The 23,983-nt window shown below is 28.2% G+C and overlaps 1 protein-coding gene across 1 annotated transcript; it reads right to left on the bottom strand.

Moving 5' to 3' along the window:
• Nucleotides 1-15,185: 15,185 nt before the first annotated feature.
• On the bottom strand, nucleotides 15,186-18,805 carry LOC129966285 (pupal cuticle protein 36-like). Its single transcript, XM_056080703.1, has 3 exons — nucleotides 18,740-18,805; nucleotides 17,199-17,252; nucleotides 15,186-15,650 (listed from the first exon to the last, which is right to left on the bottom strand). The coding sequence occupies exons 1-3, from the start codon at nucleotides 18,803-18,805 to the stop codon at nucleotides 15,186-15,188; spliced, it is 585 nt and encodes a 194-aa protein (XP_055936678.1).
• Nucleotides 18,806-23,983: the final 5,178 nt, after the last annotated feature.

Genomic DNA, 23,983 nt, shown 5'->3' on the forward strand with positions numbered 1-23,983 from the left:
ACTCTTATTAACATTTTCACCTTTTTTGAGGGCTTTTATTTCACAATTAAAGGCAGCTACCTGAACAAGTTTGACTAAAGTTAACTTGGCCAACTGCAGTTCCTTGGTGGTTAAAGGACCTGACATTTTGCTCGAGTTTCTCAAATTATTAATAAATCTGAAAATAAAAGCTGAAATTTTAATTATTTTATATAACTTATTTGACACACTAAGCATATTATCTAAAAATGATGAGTCCACAGCTGAAATTAAACAGAAATTAGTCGGATTTTTGAGTTCTGCTAAATAAAGTTTCTCAGAAGAAACGTCCCTGTTCTGCACAGAACTGTCCAATGAATCGTGGATGTCGTCGCAATCACCAGGAAAGTTCACAACCAGTTCTTGGAGAAAGGTTGGACCAAACCACCATAAGTCACTTTGTTGCATTCTCGTTGGATCAAGTCCTCTTGAAATGACGTCAGCGGGATTTTGTTCGGAAGGAACGTGATGCCACTGATTCATTTCTGTGGATTCTTGAATAGTAGCCACTCTGTTCGCAACAAATGTTTTTAAGTCTCGTGACTCTTTTCTCATCCACGAAAGCACGATTGTAGAGTCCGAATAATACGATACTGACGTAATATCCATTTTTAAGGCATTTTTTACCTTCTGCATCAATTTGGTGAGCAGAACGGCACTGCATAATTCTAAACGAGGTATAGTTACCTGCTTGATTGGTGACACACGAGATTTACTCGCGATTAGCTTCACTTTCACTTCACCCGCTGAATCGACTGTTCTGGCGTAGATTGCAGCGCCATATGCCTTTTCAGACGCGTCACAGAATCCATGAAGCTCATTCACTTCCGCGTTTGGAATGACAATACATCTTTCTATGTTAATGTCATTTAAGTTTCTTAAAGATGTTACAAACTCTTGCCATTCACTAGCTTCTTTCTCGGGAAGCATTTCACCCCAATAGATCTTGAGCAACCACAATTGTTGCATGAATATTTTTGCCTTCGTGATCACTGGCCCAAGTAACCCAAGTGGATCAAAAAGTCGGGCGATAATGGACAAGACCGACCTTTTGGTAGGATGGGCATTGTGCTGTAAATCTACTTTAAAGGTAAAGCAGTCAGTTTTAGCCTTCCAGGCAATCCTTAAAGTCTTAGTTTCATCTGTAGATGAGAGCTCATACTCTTTCTCAGTAGCAGGAATAAGCTCGGACGTATTTCCACACCACTTGTGTAATGACATCTGGGCAGTTTTTAGAATGCCAACAAGTTCATGTTGCAAAGTTTTTGTCTCTTCCAATGTACTCGCTCCACTTAAGACATCGTCCATATAAAAATCATGGCAGAAGACTGATGCAGCACTTGGAAAGTTTTTTCCCTCGTCAATGGAAATTTGCTTAAGTGTTCTCATGGCTAGATATGGAGCACTAACCGTTCCGTAGGTAACCGTATTTAGCTGATACGTTTTAACGGGCTCATTAGCTCCCTCTTTCCATAAAATTCTTTGTAGATTTCTTTGACTCTCATCTATATTGATCATACGATACATCTGACGAATATCTGCAGTAAATGCAAATATATGCTTTCTGAATCTAATTAGCAATGTAAATAGATCGTCTTGAATCATTCCGCCATTATACTGAATTGAGTTGAGCGATTTTCCACTACTAGTCAAGGTGGACGCATTAAACACAGTACGTAGTTTAGTCGTCGTTTTTTGAGGCCTATAGATGCCATGATGAGGCATATAATATGTCACTTCAGGTTCAACACTTTCATCTTGTATCTCGCTCATGTGGCCTAACTCCTCATACTCCTTCAGAAAATCAGAATACAGTTTCAGATATTTTTGGTCTCTAGACAGGCGAGTCCACAGCGATTCGAGTCGTTTTAGAGCAATATCCCTTGAATTCCCTAGACATGACCAATGCTCTTTAAATGGCATCGCCACAGTATATTTTCCTGTCTCATCTCTTCTATGTGTTCGCGCATAATGCTCCTCACAAATAGCATTCTCTTTACTTTTAGGTAATTCATTACCCATTTCCTCAATCTCCCAAAATTTTCTCAGGTTTGAATTTAATTCTTCTGCTCCACATATTAAACCGCTATAGTTAGAATTTAATTTAACTGAACTCGAAACGCTACCTCCTACAATATACCCAAATACAGAGTCCTGTAACGTCAAATTCTCATTTTTAGCCTTTAATTTTCCCGGCTTTATTATTTCATAAAAGTATTCAGCGCCAATTAAAATATCTATTTTGCCCGGAATATTAAAATTAGGGTCCGCAAGGTCAATTGATTCTGGCATATTTACACGCATATCTATCATATTATTCGGTATTAAATCCGTTATTTTTGATACCACTAACATTGAAATATTTCTTTCGAAACTTTTATTTTTACTAGCCACAATTGCTGTTACTCTGCGATTAACTACAAGCGAGGCATTATTAATACAAGAAATAGATTGATTTATTTTTTCACTTTGGAGTCCTAGCCTCTGCATGCAATTCTGACTCATGAGGCAGCACTGTGAGCCGTTATCCAAAAGACACCTTACTTCCTGCCATTGCGAACATCTGTCTTTTATCAAACATCTTACAGTCGACAAAACAACATTCTTGTTTACCGTTAGATTTGTTGCGACAAAGGTCGGACCCCACTCACTGGGGGAAACCGAACCCTGTTCCGAGTTTCTCCCCTCCGATTGCGACTTATTTATGACTTCGGCGGTTTTTACATTCTTAGACGAAACATTTTTTGCTTCTTTCGAAAAGTGTATTAACTTGTTGTGAGCTTTGCCACAGAAATAATTTCTAAACGAACACTTTTTAACGCTGCAATTAGGCGATAAGCATTTGAAGCAGACGTTTTTATTTTTTACTACCTCTACGCGTTCAAGAACCGAAAGTTTTTTAAATTGAGGACAAGCATACAAAGGATGATTCTCGCTTTTTAGACATAAATCGCAATTTTTATTTTTCATCTCATTGAAAAATACTTTTGATGCTGGTTTAAATTTATTGCTATAATTTTGTCCTCTTCTCATCTCATTAATGGTTTTGCCTTTGGAAGCAAAATAAAGATCACATTCTTTTCCTAACTCGAGAGGTGTAAACCACTTTTGATTTTGCCTAATATTAATATGAGTTGCTGTTTCTTTATCCAGCGTTTGGAATAATTTATCCGAAACTATCAATTGTTTTAGGGTCTCAAAATCTTTAACACCCCTTAATTTTAAATAATATTCAAAACTCGTCATTAAGCGTGACGCGAATTGCACATGAGTTTCATTATCTCTAGAAGCGTATCTAAAATTCTCTAAAACTGCTTGCGCTGTTGGCTCGAATTCTCTTAGTACAATTGATTTAATTTCTTCATAGTTATTTAAGTCTTTCTCAGCAATATAAGTTAGGATATTCGAAGCTCTTTCTCCTAATAAATTTAATAAAATCTCAGCTTTAAATTTTTCAGGAACCTTTTTAGTATTAAGTGCTCTCTCTAACGAAGTAAAAAAGAAACCCCAATCCTGAGCTTTGCTCGGTGGTTTAATACACAATATTCTCACAGACTTTAATAAGCTATCCAGAGACTCTTCTGGTTCGGTTTTACTCTCTACATTAACGGAAGTCTGAGTACTATTTTCAGTAGCCCTTAATTGCGCTAATTGTAATTCTATTTTAGCTCTCTCTAATCTAAGACGCTCTAGTTCTATTGCACTATCCTGATCGGATTTTTGTTTTCTGTTCCCTATTATTTGATCTACAGCTTCTTTAACAACTTCGTTGTCATTTTTGTACACATCACTCTCCTCAATTAAACGTATTATTTCACTCTTTTTCATGCCTTCCGCAACAACCAAACCTATCTCCTCGGCAACGAGTTTTAATTCATCTTTCTTTAATTTTGCTAAACCCGCCATTTTAAATATATATTTCAAAACAATTCACGAGAATAATATTATCACAATTTTATTCTAAACTCATTAAAACAAAATTAACTTCGTCTCGGAAAATTAATTGTAACTCATCAAAAACAAAATTAACTTCATCTCGGGAAATTAATTATGACTCATTAAAAATAAAATTAACTTCAACTCGGGAAATTAATTATAACTCATCAAAAACAAAATTAGCATCATCTCGGGAAATTAATTATGACTCATTAAAAATAAAATTAACTTCAACTCGGGAAATTAATTAGTTAATAACTCAAAGGATAATACTGCCCATACCTCTTTGCTGGGACTGCTGTCACTCGAGACCAGTTATCCACAATAGAATTCTCATTCTTGGTATTTTCGCACCAATTTCGTCATCATCGACGATATCTCCACTAATAAATCACACATTTCAAATAATGAATCACTATACAATAGATGCATAGACGTCTCCGGCTAACTGGACCATGTTTTGGCCTTCGATAGCTCAGTTTTTAGAAAACTCAATCACATATAAATGAAACACAAACTCGTGGACTGTATCTCTCTTTGTTTATTCTCAACACTCCTGACACACCCTCTCTCTCGGGTGTTTACACACACACTCCGCCGGTTATATGATTTCACCACTTGGTGGCGCTACAAATTTAGTAGGCGGAGCGTTCTGCTGACTTATTGGCGTCAACACTGACAACTACTTTTTGTAAACTTATCACACTAAAAATATACTTTAATAAAGAAGATAATCGTGTTTCTTTATTATTTTGAAAACTTGCGTCTGAAAGAAGAATGGGAAGTTCTTTTACTTTATACAGTGTTATACAGGAAGTTTGAATGAAATTCAACGATAATGTATGGAATCAATTTCTTACATGTAAGGGAAATATTATATGTTTACGTATGCTTTGTATATATGTGTCGTCAATCAGTTAAGTGAAGATACTAATGATTAAGCAAAAGCAACTTATTTCGATTTAATGAAGCACTGGATTCAAGGTATTGATTTTTATAAGACGATAGTGGTGATTATTATGTGAGTATGTCTTTATGAAATAATTAAATAATTTTCATTTAATTCTCTAAGTGCATATAGTGCATATATTTTTATTTTTATTTATTTATTTATTTTTTACAAATTAAGGCTTCATCGGGATGAATTCATATTTATAAAAATTTTTAGTACTGTGCATTTATTGTTGTTTTATGATCACATATTTATCATTACATATTTTAAATTACACATTTGATTATTATATTTTGTTTGGATATTTTTAAAAATATCTGAAAAGGACTTAGAATCAAGAATATAAACAAGTCTAATATTTGTACATGAATCTTTTTTTTTTTAAATATCAAGTATGTGAATCATTTAAAAATATTTAAATACGGATTCATTAATGGGCTTCATAATATGATAAACATATATCAAAATAGTTATCAATGCACTTCATACTTCTAATGAATGTTTTTAAATAAACTTGTATTTAGTGTACTCAATCAACTATTAAAATGCTTGTTTGACTTTCAGTTAAATAGAAATTCTAAGATCTAAATTAAGCTTCTATTTGAAATATTAATATTTCATCTATATGGTAATTTTAAAGCACAGTTTTTATTAATTTTGCCTGCTTGCAATATTACAAATAAAAATTAATAATTCTTTCTTTATCAAAACTTTGATATTAGAAAAAAATATCATTTTCATATGTCAAGAATCTCCATTTAGATGTTTTCTGTCATAAATGCCTTTAATCAATCCTGAGAACAATCCGAATTTGTGCACTGATCCTTATTGACATTCGTTTCAGTGAAAAAAAAAAGTAAAACAGCTCAAAGTAAGTAAAATAATTATTTATTTCTCATCTAAAACAAACATCTAACAAATATTGTTTTAAAAACCGTATCGATCTTAACCCAATCCAGCGAGGAGTCTATTGCCCAGACTATAACCTTCATAGGCCTGTCCCCCATATCCTCCTAGTCCAACATTTCTATCTCCTACACTGGCTACTCCAAGACCAACATCTCCATATCCAAGACGGGCAGCTTCAAGACTTCCATAACCGAGTCCTGGAAGCACCGGCATATCCTCCATGTCCATAGGCAGCGTCGGAGATTATGTGGACAGCTGCTGGATTCTGGTTGGCGGTTCCTGGTTCGTTGGTCTTGACTTTAGCTCTGAATCCACCGTGGTCAGCTACGTAGTTGACCTGTCGCTTGATTCCCCTGGAATCGGTGAATCCGTAGCTTCCCTTCACGTTCTTGCCATCGCCAACTTCTTCACGGTGTTGCTCACCGTGCTTGTCCTTTACACTGTAGCCGAACTTGAAGGGTTGGGGATAGTGGATTGGCTAAATATAAGAAAATGTGTTCAATAGAAACTTCTAGCATTATATATATCACAGAAGTTTTCATCAAAAAGGAAATACAGAATTAATTTTGAAAATAATTTCAAAACTGGCCACTTATGTCTAAAATAGGAAGTAAATGAATTTTATTAGAAAAAGATCTTTGTCTGTAATTAATGCAATCATTTGAAAATATAAATAATTCGTTTAAGGTTCTTAATAAATTTCCAAATAATTTATGTGTAAATAATATAACTATACTGCCCAGCTGACGGAGTCTGATAATAAATTTTGTTTCTTTTTATTGAGAGGTAAACTGATAGCAACCTCTCGATTCTGCCTTCATTAACTATATAATTTCATAGCAGCAGAGCATACAACTGAAAAGTAAATGCAGATTCATTTATTTTATATCCCCTATGTTTATTTAATTTATTTCTTTTAGTACTTGTTTATTTTCATGATTTCTGCAATAAATTATCAAAAAAAAAAAAATATCTCGTCACCAAGTACTTTGGCGTGGTCTTGGCATCGCATATATAGAGGGACTTGGCGACTTTGACGTAATATGGAAATATCCATATGAAACTAGAGGTATCGTGGCGAAATCATAGCAACTTTTGCTTAACGGAAATCTTCGCGTAATTTGAAATCGCCAAATAAATGATCAAGACATAAAAATAAACATATCCTAATTTCATATTTTTAGACGCATATAGACCTCTTCTGTGCGGAAAGATGTCTACAAGAATAAACTTTTCAATTATGATGAATTCCAAGACAAGAAAGGTATGATTTTTTTAAAAATAATGATAAAGTTGAATTATTATCAGAACATGTTTGCTTTTATAGCTTTTCACAAATTTTTTTTAATTATTTATAGTAACTTTTAATTCACTTTCATTGTGCTAGAATAAGATTTTTAACGAAGTCGTCTAATGATACACAAATTAAGAAAGTCAAAAGTTTATTTATGTAGTTTTCTTGTAAACGATAACACCTTGAAAATAATAATATGTTAAACATAAGAGATAAATAGTGAAATTTTATACCTTAGATTTGTACAGTCAAAATGAAAAGAAAAAGCTTACACATTCATTAATGCTTGAAAATGTTTTTTCTATTTAATGCCCACTATTTAAGCGCTATCCATTTGGCTAGAATAAAATGATAAAAATGCCACGCCTCCATCCTAGAAGTGATGACAATTTTAGAGCATTTATTTTAGTTCTATAAATTTTTATTTCCTTTGATTCCATATTAACAAGAATATAATTTTGTGATCAAATTTTCATTGCATTCTATTGATGTATGAATTTTGAAATTGTCTCACATCCATGTATTCAGGATAATAATGCTCTAATTTTATGTTTTTAGAATTTCATTATTCTGTAATCAATTAATTTAAATACATTTTGATTCCATATAAGTAACCCTACATTTTGATAAATTTGAAGTAAAGTATTTCAAGATTCCATTGCATTTAACTATAAATTAAAATACAAATGCAGAAAATAAATGATAAAAAGAATCTCTTTTTTTTATCTTAAAAGGAATAGCGTGTTATTTAAGGATTGTCATAATCAATTGACAAACTGGTTAATTAAATAATATTTAGACCGATGTGTTGGGCCGTTTCTTTTGTTAAGCCATTACTTTGTCAGTGTTACAATGTGTTAAAAGATTTTCTATATATATTTTTTAAAAAAATAGTTATTTTTATATGTAGTGAAGAAGATATGTGTCAAATTTTGCCTTAAAAATTTTATCACGAGTCTTAAGAAATATATAGAAGGCACATATTGAAATTACCTCGTGATGTAGATTGGCAAAAGCAGTCACTGCCAAAGCAATGAAGATGAATATCTAAAAATAAAAGAAATATCGTTCAGTAAATGGAGCAATAAATAAAAAATATCTTTAGAAAGGTGAGAAACAACTTTTAAAATCTACATATATATTTAAATTAAATGAAAAAGCAACAAGAGGACCAGTCCCTAGACCCTGATCACCAGTATAATCTTGCTAATTTTTAATTTATGAAGGTTCATGGCGTCTATGGCATCAGAAAATCAGGATCACATCTTAATATACTTATTATGCAGCTGACAGTCACACCTTACCCATCATTTAAAAAAAAATTTAAAAATCTAAAAAACTCTATTTTTTTTTCTGCACATTCTCTAAAGGAGAAAAATTAAGAAAAAATTCTGCAGCCTCTACCACAATCTGACTTTATTTCTTGTATCGCGGCATCTAGACACGTTATATATGATTGTCTATCCCTGCACTAACATCCATTTTTGAAAATAATTACAGAAACGCTTCTTTATCGAATATTCCTAAAGAGAAGAAACCAGCACTGTTCCGATTTTGTCTATTTTTATATCGTATGCAAATTCATAATTCCTATCTGCTATCAAATGTCACTGATTTCCCTATGCTCAAAAAATAAAGAGTTTGATGAGCCACTGTGCTTTAATTACAAGATTAACTTTACAATTTATTTTCAACATTTCGGGTGCGTTTACAACCAATAAGAGCCTCTGTGCTTTAGTTACAGGGCCATCTTTACCATTTATTTTCATTGTTTGGGGTGGGTTTACAACAATAAGAATGCCCTTATATATATATAATAATAAAAAATAAAAGTATAATAAAGTAATTTTTTGAATATGATATTTTTAAAAATTGATAGAAATGAAGAAATTTAGGCATTTAATATGGTGTACGAATAACTGGTCGATGAAGGGAGCTTGTTTATAATTCTGATATAAAGGTAAAGTTTATAGTATCTATATTACAATAATTACAGAAGAAACTGTAAAACACGAACACTGTTGCACGCCGTTTCACTTAAGTTGTGGCTTTTGAATTTGTCAATTCATAATACATAGTGGTTATAATTAAAGTTCAACTTTGAAATGAACTACTGAAGGAAAAGGAAAACTACTGAACCAAATGTTAAAAGTCACCACCAGGAGAGAAATGGAGCTGTATGAAATATTGTTAAGCAAAATAGGACATGAAGACACCAGTTTAAAATGTGTTTAATCGCTTTTGAAACGTGTTACAAAGCATGTTCAATGTGTGTTATATCATAAACACTGTTTATGGAGATATCTAAACAATTTGGCGGAACTGATAGATGCGATACATTGAAATGTGCATAACATTAATCCTGTTTTTGCTAAGAACTACTGTTGAGAATGCAGTAATGCGATTTAACTTGCTTTCAGAAAATGGTGGGCGCCACATTGAACTTCGGGGGGGGGAGTCAGGAAAGAAATTCAGGTGACTTCCTTTAAATTATTGCCAAGCTTGATAACAATTGGTCCAGGAGTTTTCCTTTTATGGCCATTTCAAAGTGGAACTTTAATTATAACCGCCCTGTATAGTAACTTATTTAACAACTTATTCATTAGTAAAAAAATTTCTATTTTTTATTATTAATCTCTTTACCCATGTAATAAATTTTCACAAAATTGAGTATTAATTCAAATATGAGAAAAGCGACGAGATGTATTTATAAAAGTAAATGTTTTTGAATATATCATCGTTTTATTTATCAAAATAAATTTCCACAATAATAGAGTGTGTATCTAGTCAATAATTTTTATCTCTTTTGTCAGTTTTGAATCAATTCTTCTGAAAGTGATATTAGAAAAATTCTTGAAAATTAGTTCTCTAATTGTAAATTACAGAACAGTAAATATTATTGACATGCGTCACTAAGGTGTGATAAAATATCACAAATTTGATCTTAATAAAATTAAAAGTATGATATCGAAAAAAAAAACTTGCTTTAAAATATGATATTAAGAAAAAAGGGTTAGTAAAAATTTGAGTAAAGATATAAAAAAACATTTTAAAGCTATAATAAATACTAATCTGTACAATAAATTTCTCTATTTAGAAAAAAAGTTATTTATTTTAACAGACTATTTGTGATAAGACTATTTTATTATTTTAACAGACTATACGATAAATTGTGTTTCAAAATAAGAGCAAATAAGAAATCTTACAATATTTATTCTTAAGAAAAATTATCTTTTGAATTACTCCTACTAATGTTCTGCAATTGCTGTCAAGATAAATATTAATTTTATTTTAATAACATTTTTCATTTTCAGGTTTTATGTATTATTTCGTTTTAGTAATTTTAATAGTTAACCCGAACGAATAAAATTGAATTTCATTTCCTGACTCAATATATTAAAAGTCCTATGGTAAGTTAATGAAACAATATCTTATTCAATTGTAGTATATCTACAAAATAATAAATTTTATATATAGCTAGTAATTATATTTTCAAAATGAGATTGTTTATTTTATTTAAAACTTAAAGACAAACCTAAATTTTTTATAAAATTGAACTGCTATTCCCTGCAATTTCTCATATAATTTCTCAAAAAATATACTGTCATTTATGCATTAAAAATATGTCTTTCTAGTGACGAGTATGGTCACTAGAAAGACATTTAAATCTAAATATGCATAATTGCATTAAATAATGCATTTGATGCAAGTATGCAATATAATTATGTTATATTTTCTGACTAATTAAATATATATGCAAGCAATTAAGGTGTCCTTGAATATCAGCTTTATTTTTTATTAAAAAAAAAGTGTTCATTTTCTGAAGTCTTCCTTGTTAATATGCAAGAACCTCAGTGACAAGCTCTCATCAATGTATGTAAAAAGCAGATGTTAAAAATTTAAGAATTCTTTTATTTTTGACAAAGGGAGCTTAAAGACACATGGCTATGTAAATATTTACTTTAGGACCGCAGTTTTAAGTAATATTAAAACCATACTCACTGCAAAAATTACTGAAATTAACTCTTAGAGACGTGGAAATCAAGAAGCTTGCGCAATTCAGAAATTCAGAATTCAACAAATGAAATTCTTAAAGTTTCTATTTAAAAAGCTAATTTTCATAACTTGGATATTTATGTTTTTGGCCCATTTATGGATCCAAGACTTTTCCTTTTTTTGCAAACCTACTGATTTAAAAAGGAATTAACTTTTTCATTAATTCCAAGATAATTGAAGCTCATTTACTGACTATATTATAACAACATATTCAACATGTTAATTATTAAAATATGCATGCAACTGAAATGCATTTCCGCACATTCTAAATTGGTATTCGATCTCCTATGATTTCATTATTTTTAATTCTGTTTCTCTAGTTGATTAATGAATATTTCTTTATTTATTTGTGTCTTTGGAATTTTAATGTCTAAAAGAAAGCATTTTATTTGCCGTTAGAGCCTCGTGATATGCCTAACAGCAATCTTAATTAAAATAAAACTGCATGTTCTTTATTACTTTTTTTTTTCACCAGGAAGATGCGCAACGAATACCAAAATAAAATTCAGTGGAGCATTCGATGTGAATCACAGGAGCGTGAAATGACTCTTTCCAAGCATTAAATAATATAAAGTTTTTTGCTTTCATGTCCTTGATTCTCAAATTTAAAGAGGTAATTGATTAGAAATCTCGGAAGTCGGAAGTATAAAGTTATTCAGAATAATCTCCTTTTTTATCATTTTGATAATTTGTCAAATTTTAAATTAAATAAAATAAAATTTATTTGTAATATCATTTTAATTAAATTTCATTTTTATTATTTTCTTATAATTTTTTACAACTTTTTATGTTATACAGTTTTCCTAACATTAATTTCGAATTTTATTTTTTATGAATATATCCATGGATATTTAGATCTGTAATACAAAATTTTATTCATCTGGAAATAAATTTTTATGAAAGGATACCATCTATATATGTTTTGTATTAAAAAAATAATGAGGTGTTATATGTAATATTGATCGGATAGGCATTTATTATTATGAAAACGGAAAATAAAATATTTTTCATTCTGCAAAATATTTTATTCACTATTGTACTGTTTTATGAAAGGATACCAGTTATATATATCTGAAATTAAAAATTTAAAAAAAAGGGAATGTGTTTCTGTCATTACTAAGTAAACTTGAATTTCAGTATTTAGAATAAATTTTCTTTCATAGTTATTTCACATTTTTCGCTCTACTAACTTTTGGATTCGGTTTAATACTGTTTTTTTCTGTCTGCGATTTATCCACGAAATTTTTTTTTCTTACGCTTAAATCATTTTGAATGTAATTTGAGTGTTTAAAAATACCATTTAAATAATTGAATTTATTTTTTTCTTTAGATTGTTTATGTAGCAGATGGTAGATTAACAAATGTAATTAATATATATATATATATATATATATATATATATATAATTTGAAAATTTGATCAGTTTATTTGATATTTAACCATTTGTAATTGTGTTTTTTGACAAGAAATTATATTAGTAATTGTATTTATTCATATGAATATATAAGCTCCAGAATGTTAGCTTTTCAAAACAATAATTCAAAAAACAGTTACGAATTTTTCAAGAATCAACACATATTAACTATGTAACAGACCCAAAAATGTGCGTGGAGGAATGTGTGTAAATTAAGATGTAAATAAGATCTTTAAGGTATGCCTAACATTTCAAATTTTAGTTTTATATTACTTTTTTTTCCATTTCTCATTCACGTTAGCAAACCTGACGTGATCAGAGCTATTTCGATATTCCTATTATTTTCACTACAGCAGCATTGACATCTAAACAAGATTTCACAAATCACATGCTTTTCCTATTTTTTTCATAATATATTAGTTATCTGTTCATGTATTCAAAATTTTCCGTTGTCCAAAATGATGAACAATCATTTATAGTAAGTTATTACATTTCATATAAATGAGATGTCACATTTTTTTTTTTAAAGTGAAGAGTCATCTTTGTAATGTTACTCAATATTAAATAAAATTGAAATAAAATCAAGTTTTTCCAGCAAATTGCCGAAGATTTGAACAGATGATTTAAGAAATAGGAGCTTTGAGAAAATTATTGATGTATGAAAAGATTCAATTACTCATTTAGACTGTTCTTACCTAACTTTCATACATGATTGGTTTCAATTTTGGGCATCAAGTATATAAAAAGAAAGAATTGTAAACGTCAAAAATTCACCTAAGGGGCTGCGATGCATCTCAATCGCTTGCACCTCCCTGTCACTCCATCCCCATCCCACCTGCCGCCCCAAAAAAACTATTTTGGGAAATATTCCTAATTACGGACACAATAATTCTGAAACGCAGTGATGCTAGTAAATGAAATCTAATTTGTAATCTTTTTGAATTTTTCTTTTAGTTTTCTATTATTTTTAACAATACGCCTCGGAGAGAAACATGCTCTATCCATCCACTCATATGTACAGGATTATAACTCAAAATTGCAGTCACCTTGATGAATGAAGTTTATCTTACAGTTTTCTCAACAGCAGTCTATATCTGTAACAAATGTGGACCGTATCTTCAAATAGTAAATGCTGGTCTATTTCTAACATGCTATTTAATATGACTGGAATTCATACTTAAGAATTTTTTGAATCTTGAATGTAAAGAAAATGAAAATAATAAAATCAGTAAGTGGTGTCTTTTAGAAACGCCTTATAATACTGTAATAAAATGAAAAAAATCAGAAAGCTTATACACTTTGTTATCTACATTTTAGAAAGAGTCTCATCGTAAATAAAGAATACATTTATCCTTTAAACACAAGAAAGTCGTGTATATATTTAAAACTTTTATCTAAAGTTATATCTTAAAGATAATAGTAGCTTTATTTTCTTAAAAAAATACAATAAAAATAAAGCTAGAATATTTAAAGAAGCTCATATAAAGTTATGATTTATAATGTAATCAAAATTTTAGATGAAATATCTATTGTACGTTAAATGATAAAAAAAATCATCACTTCTAATTGTAATAAGAATGGCATGAAATAAATTTTATTCATTAAAAATTAGAAATCTGATGAAATATAAATTAAAATTAAAAAAAATAGCTATCGGAACAATTTATTCTTAAATAATGAATTCGAAAGTTTTATGCAGGATTATTACTAAAAGTAATAGTTAAAAAAAAATAACGCTCCTCTTGTGTATGTGAATTAAAACTGAAACGTTTCGAACTATTCAATTCTAGCTGTTGTATATTGTATTTGAATAGAGAAGTGAAGTTGAGCCTATTTTGATCAAACTCGGAGTTGATTGAAAAATATTAGTAAACAAACAAGTGAATAAATAAAACCAAGGAATCGAAACTTTGATACCCAGTAATTTCAATATACCAAAATAAGTTCTTTAGGGCTAAAGATGTCTTGAAAAAAACCCAAGAAATTCATAAAAAAATAACCCGATAATAATGTTTACATACATTTTTCCAAAATTTCCAACTTTTGACAAAATTTGGAAAAAGATGTATATATTTTTTTATTTTTATCCTGCCTTCTAAGCCTCGTTATTTAGCTAACATATTTTTCACATTTTAAAACTTTCGTTTAAGAACTATTTTTATAAGAAATTTACAACTAAACAGAATTTTAAATCAGAATTTCCTTCCATGATAGTAAAACGATTTTTAGAAGAAAAGTAAAAAATATTATTTGCCTTACCTACAATTGCTTTTCGTAACTGACATCGAGTTTTTAGAGCAATAAGAATCGGAAAACAAATTTTTGAAATTAAAAAAAAAGGAAAAAATTATTAAATGTTCTAGAAAAATTCAAATAGCTTTGGAGAAAAATGCGCAAATGGCATTGAATTATGTGACTTTCTTCATTATACAGGACAAATATTGCATATTTGCATCACAGACTTTTGGCTTAAGGAAAATGAAAAAATTATCAAAGATTAAGTATATCAGGTAATAAGGCAAAAAAGAAGCAGGACATATTTACAAAATAATAATTTATTCCTTTGTTAAATAAACAATCTATGGTATAATCATACAATTTGTTTTCTAAAACCCATATCGGGCATAACCTAAACCACCGAAAACTCCATTTCCAAGGCCATAACCTCCATATCCTCCAAGACCAGCATTTCCATATCCTACACCGGCTGCTCCAATACCACCATATCCGTATCCCACACCAGCAGCTCCAAGACCGTTGTATCCTAAGCCTGCTCTTCCATTTCCAGCATAACCGATTCCGGCATATCCTCCGTGTCCATAGGGAGCATCAGAGATGATGTGGACAGCTGCGGGATTCTGGTTGGCGGTTCCTGGTTCGTTGGTCTTGACCTGGGCTCTGAATCCAGCATGGTCAGCTACGTAGTTGACCTGTCGGTGGATTCCTCTGGCATCGGTGAATCCGTAGCTTCCCTTCACATTCTTACCATCACCAACTTCTTCTCGGTGTTGTTCTCCGTGTTTGTCTTTTACGCTGTAGCCGAACTTGAAAGGCTGGGGATGGTGAATGGGCTAAAATAGAAAAAGTAACAATGAGCATTTTTATTTTATTTAAGTGTTGATATTTTTAAAGTTTCTTTCTTACCATAGAAGATATTAAATATATTTTCAAAGAATTCTTGTTCGGTGTATATTTAAAATTTTTCACTGTTTAATTGAATAAAATATATATTATCCTATACCGTTTGTAGTTACAGACAGAATCTGAAATAATGCACTTTCTAACGAATTTAATGATAAAAAAAACAACAGCTAATTTTTAGCATAATATAAATAACACTACTTAAGAAAGACTTTTTCTCTTTGGGTGATTAAAATTAATATAAATAAAAGGAGATATCAGAAGGAAAGTGACATCAAAAATTGCATAATACCGCCAATATTAAAGGATTTTTCTACAAAGAATTAATATATGTATTATTTAAGAACGTTGAATGAATAAGTATATATCTGCAAATATTCGTATTATTTTTTTTTCTATTTTGTGAAATCCAAATATTTATATACTTGAAAACATATTTCTTTTATACTTGAAATCTAATATATAAATCTAATATATATTGATATCTAATATATAAAAATGATTTTTTGTTTATTCTTATATTATGCGCTGCCGTATCGTTCATCCGATTGCAGTTAAACTTTGCCAAGTTATTGCTTGCCCTTGTTCTAAGGTTATAGGAATTATTATACCTGATATATAAAAGGAATTATTGTTTGTTCGTATTTTATGAACTTCGTATCATTCATCCGATTGCAGAAAAACTTTGCCAACTTATCGCTTGCATTTGCGCGAAGGTTATTGGCAGTTATTTGTTTTTTTGTTGAAGAAGGAAAACAATATATATATATATATATATATATATATATATATATATATATATATATATATATATATATATATATATATATATATATATATATATTCTACTCTAAACATACTTGAATAATAAAGTAAAAAAAATGGAATAAATATTATTTATATTTCTCCTTTATATATCATCTAATTTCAATGAATGTATTCATAGTCGACATGAAAATGAATATCATTATTTCTATCATTCCTAATTAAACAATTCGAATTTCAAACGATATTTATGAAATCATTTCTTCTAAAGCATCAATGCGCCGAGTACCAGCTAGTATTAGATGAAAATTTGAAATAGTGATAGTTATATTTACATTTAAGTTGTTTGATGTTCCTTTAAAATAGAAATATTTTGCTATCATTTAATGATGATCTGAAATTTATCGTCATATCCTCAGGCGTTTAGGGGTAAAGCAAGCAAGATAATAATATGCAGGCATGGCTTCAGGATTGTAGAGATAATATGTCAGTGAATTTAATTTTCTTATAAATGCAAACATGTCAGAAGTAGAATATTTAGTGTTGATACCCAAGATTGCTTGGTCTTTATACGTCACAGCATAATCAATGTCAATAGCATTTTTTTGAATCATTCTTAAAAAATATATTTATAGAAGAGGGACTATGTAATAAAAATATGTTTCAAATTTTTCTTAAAAGATTTATATGAAGAAAAAAAGAGAAAATATTACCTCATGATGAAGACTGGCAAATGCAGTCACTGCCAAAGCAGCCAAGATGAAAACCTGCAAAATATCTAATTAATGGACACAGTAAACAAATAGCTTCTAAACATTCAATAATAAACCAAATTTATTAGGATATAAATTTGTTTACTATTCCCAATACAAATATCTCGCCCAATGTATTTTCACTAAAATCGTAATTAATTCAAATACAAGATGTTTCGTTAAGAAAAAGAAAATAGCTCTTGATATGTATTTAATCATTTAAAAAAGAGCTGCCATATTAATTAGAGGTTTCTGAGATTGCTATCCTTAATATCTTTTGTGAATAAATCTGTTCTCATAGTACACGTTTTGAATTTGATTACTGCATATGCTGCGAATTTTAATTTTTCGTAACGTATGCAAAAAACGTTATGCAAAACGTAGCGTTTTGTGCTATGATAAATGGTACTCAATGTACTCATAATTAAAGTATGAATATATTTAAAGAAAATAGGACATTCTGGATTTAAAAAATCAACGACATTTAAGTAACAAATTTATATATATATATATATATATATATATATATATATATATATATATATATATATATATATATATATATATATATATATATATATATATATATATATATATATATATAAATTTGTTTACTTTTCCCAATACAAATATCCCGCTCAATGTATTTTCACTAAAGTCGTAATTATAAAATCGTATAACAAGTTTACTTTCTATGAATATTTGTCTTGCAAAAAACAAACAAAAATGTAATATGGATTCTTTCCATAAGACGATGAGTCCATTCTTGAATATGCAATTCTGATTAAAATTATTCAACTATCAACATGATATGTGATTATAATAACAATAATTAATGTGAATTAGTTTTCCTTTTAACACATTTTAAAAAGAAAATTATATTGAATGTCCTATAGTAGGAAATCTGAAATAAACACGATATTTTACATTGCTAATAAATTCTTAAAAATTATTACTTTGCAAAACTTAATAATAATGTCGTTAAATACCAGGTGCGGCATAAATTTGTGCAAACTTCAAAAAATCATAATAAATGAAGTAATGCTCGAAAAAAATTGCGGTTTGTTGGAATATGTTCAGAAAGCCTTTGGATTTCTTTATTTCATTTAAAAAATGTATTTAAAAATGACCGATAGATGGCACTCACACGATCATACCGAGACGGTTTAAATGGAATATGTTCAGATTTAATATTCAAACTCAGTCAGTTAAATAGGAAATTAAAGAAAACTTTCTGAAATTTTTTTTTATCTGAAAGCGTAAACAAAATTGCAATACAAGAAAGTTACCTGAGAGATCATTTTAATGTTGTTCGATCTGGAAACTTGAAACAAGTGATACCTTACCACTAAAATGTGGTGTATTTATACCACATGAACTAAGTCACAATTTACTTTCAATTAAAGGTTAAATCGTTTCCGCATGAATGAACTGGCGTTTTAGAATATTTTAAATTCTGATCAGATATTGTGACATAATTATTAAAATAAACCTTATTATACCGTGTTCGGTCTCTTGAGTTGCAGAAATTGTAGCGACCCAAAATACTTCATGAAGTTCAAGGCCATTATTGATTATGCAGAAAAGGTGATTATAATATTAAAAAAAAATCATATTTTGGATAATACTATCAAAAGCGTTAAAATATAAGTGTTTTCAAATAAGATTTTAATAATTTGTAGCTAAGGAATTTTTAGATAATTTTTCGTGCAAAATCAAAAATTTTGATAACTTCTAAGCAAAAGTTGAAAATTTAATAAAAATGATTTTATTTCTTTTCAACCACACTTCCTTAGTAAATTTTAGAAACATTTCTTTATTATAAATTAAATTTTATGATTCAATTTTACAAATTGATTGCTTCGTTTATAATTTATTCTTTTAGGTATAATAGATAAAGTTTAGGTATAATATTATAAATTAAATTTTATGATTTCAATTTTACGAATTGGTTGCTTCGCTTATAATTTATTCTTTCAGGTATAAATAGATAAAGTTCTTTTAGGTATATTATTATAAATTAAATTTTATGATTTCAATTTTACAAATTGATTGCTTCGCTCATAATTTATTTTTTTAAGTATAATAAATAAAGTTCTTTTAGGTATATTATTATAAATTAAATTTTATGATTTAAATTTTACAAATTGATTGCTTTGTTTATAATTTTATTCTTTTAGGTACAATAGATAATGCTAAAAAATCATAACGATAAATACTGATTGCGTTTCCTAGAAATTACTTATATTATTTATTATGAAAAGTATAGTGCACCTAAGTTAGATTGGTATCAGATATATGTTATCAGTAAATTTAATAAACTATTTATAAGTGATTATTAATATTTTTGTTAAAGATTGATGTTGCATAGAATTAATCAACGAGTGGAAATGCAACCGTTTATCATCAAATTTTTTGCTTACTGTTATAGTAAAGGCAAAAATAAATATCCCTTTATATGTAAAAATTCTTCTTTCATCATTCTCATGAAATTCCACAATATAGGTTTTTTTTCTGTATAGTTTTATCAGAGAATAATGGAAATAAATCCACAAAACCAATAAGATGTACGGAATTCCCCTTTTGAACATTTCGTTTTAAAATTTATATTTTAAATAATTTATCTAAATAACATACCAAGCATTATTATTCATTTTTTTATACTTTTAAAATATCTTTTTCAATTACACTCGGATAAATTACAAAATTTTCCCTTTGACTCTAATATTTGTTACGGATAAAAATTCAATTAAAAAACAATACTAAATTTCATTACTCTAATTTACTGAGTTTTTTGATTATGATCGTGATAATTAGAATATCTCTACTGACCATTTAAAGTTTTCTAAATTCAACTAATCTCACATCTGCTTTTATCTCTCGACAGATATTTTTTTACAGCATTTTTAATTTCTAAATGGATGAAGGCCATTGCTTAATAATATCATACACAATGGAGCGAAAAAATAATATTTAATTATTTCAAGCCTTTTTTCCAATTTTCATATATATATATATATGAGCAATTAATTGAATAGGAGGTTTATTTTGAAACCTTCAATTTAAGCCGCTTTTGAAAATAGAAAGTAATTTCATTAAATTGTTTACCACATTGTTTATAGAAGTTTATATTACTCTAATATTAATTTATTGCTTAAAGCTCTTTTTTAATATTATTTACCTCTACTAAGAAAATATAGTGAAAAATTTATAATCGTCACATAACTCAATCTCAAGATTTCTGCAAATCGTACACATGTTTTTAAACTAAAAAAAAAGAATTACGTAATATTATCAGCATGTGAAACTTTATATTATCTACGTGTGTATTTGAAAAGAGAATAGTTTAAAAAAAAAAACTAATAAAACTAGATGAATAAAAGTTTGCCTTTTGAAACATGCATCAAATTTTTGGTTATTCTTAACTGTGTTCTAAGCCAGCTAACAAGACAAAATGCTTTAAAAAAGTGAAGAACAATTATTCTGTTTTCAAAACACTTTGCATGAAAAAAGATCCGATATATATTTTTTGTATTTATTACTTTCATATTTCCTTTCAGCTTTGCCATCCATTTTCAGTCAATGTGATTGGAATTCGTAAATACGTATGTATCAAACCAATTTCTTCTTTAGTGCAAGAATAAATGTATACATATTTACATTGCAACTTTAATTTATAATATGCGTGTAGCAATAAAGTGAAACATATTCAATGATTATGCAAAAGTAATTTGTTTCGTTTAATTTGACCTTTAAATTCAACTAGAGCATACAAATGGACATAAAAGCTCATCTTCCTGAAATAGATGAAGAGTATCTATTTCAATCACATCTATAATTCTGTTTACTAAGAACATTTTTATTTATTAATGTAAAGATATTTATCCTTATTTAACATAAAGAAATAACTAGTTTTTTTTTAAATTTTTGTATAGTATATTCATTTTTTTAAGGTCATATTTTATAATACATGAATGAAAGATCAATATCTTATGTTCGAATTGCTCGAATCAACATTTTTCATTTAAAGGAATTATGTACGTAGATTGATTTGCAACAAATTTTCGATCATAAATTTCAAATAAAATATAATTAGCAGTCGTATTTTAATAATAATTATTGGGTATCCATTAAATTTGTTTTTCTCTTTTTTAAGCTTAGAAATTTTGAATTAATAAATTAATCTAGTATCGGATCAAAGTCAGATTGGATCTAGTACATATCAAAGGACTTTTATAAGATTAAGTATGCTGCTGAAGTTAAATTTTTTTTCTGATGATCCTATATTTTAAAACTAGAAAAAAAAATATTGTGTAAAATTTGATAATCTCAGACTTATTAGAGTTATAATTAGAAATTTTACAGAAAACAGATCCAATTACTTTTAATCGGAAAACTTTTGAAAAACATAAGAAAAAGGTAAAATAATTAAATCTTCAATTTATACGTTTTGGAAAACACTTTATGGAACTAAAATAAATTGAAAAGTGTAAAAGATATTCAATTTACGTTATCAATTTTTATACGCTTGAATAACGTAATAATAAGTAAAATAAGGGAAAATGATTTTATTTAACCAATTTCTAAAAGAACAGTTTTTGAAATTTCGCATTCGCTTTATCTTAAATAGAGAAAAAGCATTTTGTAGAGAAAATAGACTTTTTCCCTCATTAAAGCACATAACAATTATTTCTAAAAAAGGCAATTAACGTAACATTTATAATTTACGAAAAAGTTCAGGATTAATAAAAATTAGTCACTTGCGTCATATTAAAAATTGAGCAGTCTAAAAAATATAAATTAAAATTTCAAAAATAATAATTTAATTTTTATAAAAATTAAAAAAAAACCGATAAACCAATTGATGATAAAAAAATAATGGAAATAAAAATGCTTTAATTTTAAAGAACGAGTTTTCAAATTTTATCGTTGATTGTTCTCATTCATACAAACATATTATTTTTAGGAAATCAAAAGAAATTAATAACGCTGTCATAATGCATATGAATAAATACAAGAATTCTTCATTCTGTTCATTTATCACTGTTTTACAGTTGTATTTTTAACTAGAAATGTAATTGAACCTTTATATATCAAACTAATAAATTAATGCAAAAAATATATATGATAATTAGTAAATAATAGAAAAACAATAAATAGAAATGATTTTCAGATATATCGAAACACTTTTCACATATATTTCTTAATTTTCTCACTAAAATCTATCAGGCCTATTGACTTTTTTAGGACTAAAGAAGACTTAAATGATATAAATTATCAAAGAACTTTATTTTAAAAAATTATGGATAATAACGATTACGTACTTTTTCCAAATTTCTAATTTTTCTGCAAATTTCGCGTTCAATTTTTTCTTGCGTATTTATTTTTATCTTATATTCTATGATTTTCATCCTGTTCAACATATTGTTTAAATTTTAAGACATTCGTTTAAGGACCTTACTTATTATAGAAATTTAAAACTAAGCTGAATTTAAAGTGAAACTTGTCATATAAAATTATATAATTCCTTGTTAAGAAAAAGTTTTCTTGAAAAAAAAATCCTTCCTTTTTTCGTAAGAACACGTTTACTATAGGTAAAATTGTTCTTGAAACATAATGAAGATTATTGTTTAATTTATCTAGGATTTCTTTAGTCTTTTTCGTATATGATTTCTGAAGCAATAATTAGAAATAGTCTTAACCCTTATTTAATTTACAACTCATACGAAGGAAATAAATGACCGCTTCTTGACTATTATATTTCTTCATAATTCTTTTATGAGAAATTTTTTTCGATCTGTAATTTTAATGAAAATTCAAGAACTGATTGGCATTTGAAATCGGGACAGTTTCAAAAGAGATTAATATATCGATATTTTAGATATCAAGTATATGGAGGGTTCAAATGTATGGCTTTGAAATGGTATATAAAAAGATTCATATCTCATATATTAACTGCATCTAGAAATAACAGAAAACAATCGCTAATTAAATCAAAACATGGTAAGCTTTTCATAGTCTTTTTAATTACTACTCATCTTCGCTAGTAATAAAAATAAATATGAATGTTTGTTTGTATGTAGGAACTCAATCAACCGTTTAATCTAGAGCAACAGAACTCGATAAATATATAATTTGGAGAATCGAAATGCGCATGTTGAAGTAATTTTTTTTGTAATTTTATTTAATTAAATTTAGGTAAAACTTGGCGCTTTAAATAGATAACTTAAAATTGAATTACAGAATGAGGCAATGGCAAAATATAAAATATGCCCAATTTCAATCATTACTGCTCTTTGTTCTGATATAACTGAATGTATCAAAATATATCCAGAGAAAAATAGGCGAGAGCCTTACACAATGGATAAAGTGATAATAAATATTATATGTCTATCAAAATTTGAAAATTGAAATTATTTTGTTGAAGAAGCAATTAAAATCATGTTATACAAAGTATGTAACTAAAATTTCAAGCAATAATTTATCCCGCTAGGCAATTAGTCACCAAAAATGACTAGTGACTAAAAAATTTCTGATAAAATATAAATATATATATATTGCATTTAATAAATATTTTAAACTGTTATTGCTTTTGTACTCTTCAGCCAATTAATAAGAGGCTTGTTTAATTAATAAGTTGTATTCATATAACGAATACATTCTAAATATATTTCTGCGCTTTCTGTACGAATGAAGTGAAAGCATGGCTTTATGTTTCAATCTTTTGCTTGCTCACAATATTACAA

Source organism: Argiope bruennichi, chromosome 4 (assembly GCF_947563725.1).
Source record: "Argiope bruennichi chromosome 4, qqArgBrue1.1, whole genome shotgun sequence".
Lineage (NCBI taxonomy): Eukaryota > Metazoa > Arthropoda > Arachnida > Araneae > Araneidae > Argiope > Argiope bruennichi.

What these genes read in the sequence shown, in the direction of transcription:
- LOC129966285 (XM_056080703.1), bottom strand. Translation starts at nt 18,805, where the DNA reads ATGGCCTTGAACTTCATGAAGTATTTTGGGTCGCTACAATTTCTGCAA. An exon ending in AACTCAAGAGACCGAACACG is followed by an intron (nt 17,253 to 18,739) that starts GTATAATAAGGT and finishes GATATTTTGCAG; the next exon opens with GTTTTCATCTTGGCTGCTTT. An exon ending in TTGCCAGTCTTCATCATGAG is followed by an intron (nt 15,651 to 17,198) that starts GTAATATTTTCT and finishes TTTCTATTTTAG; the next exon opens with CCCATTCACCATCCCCAGCC.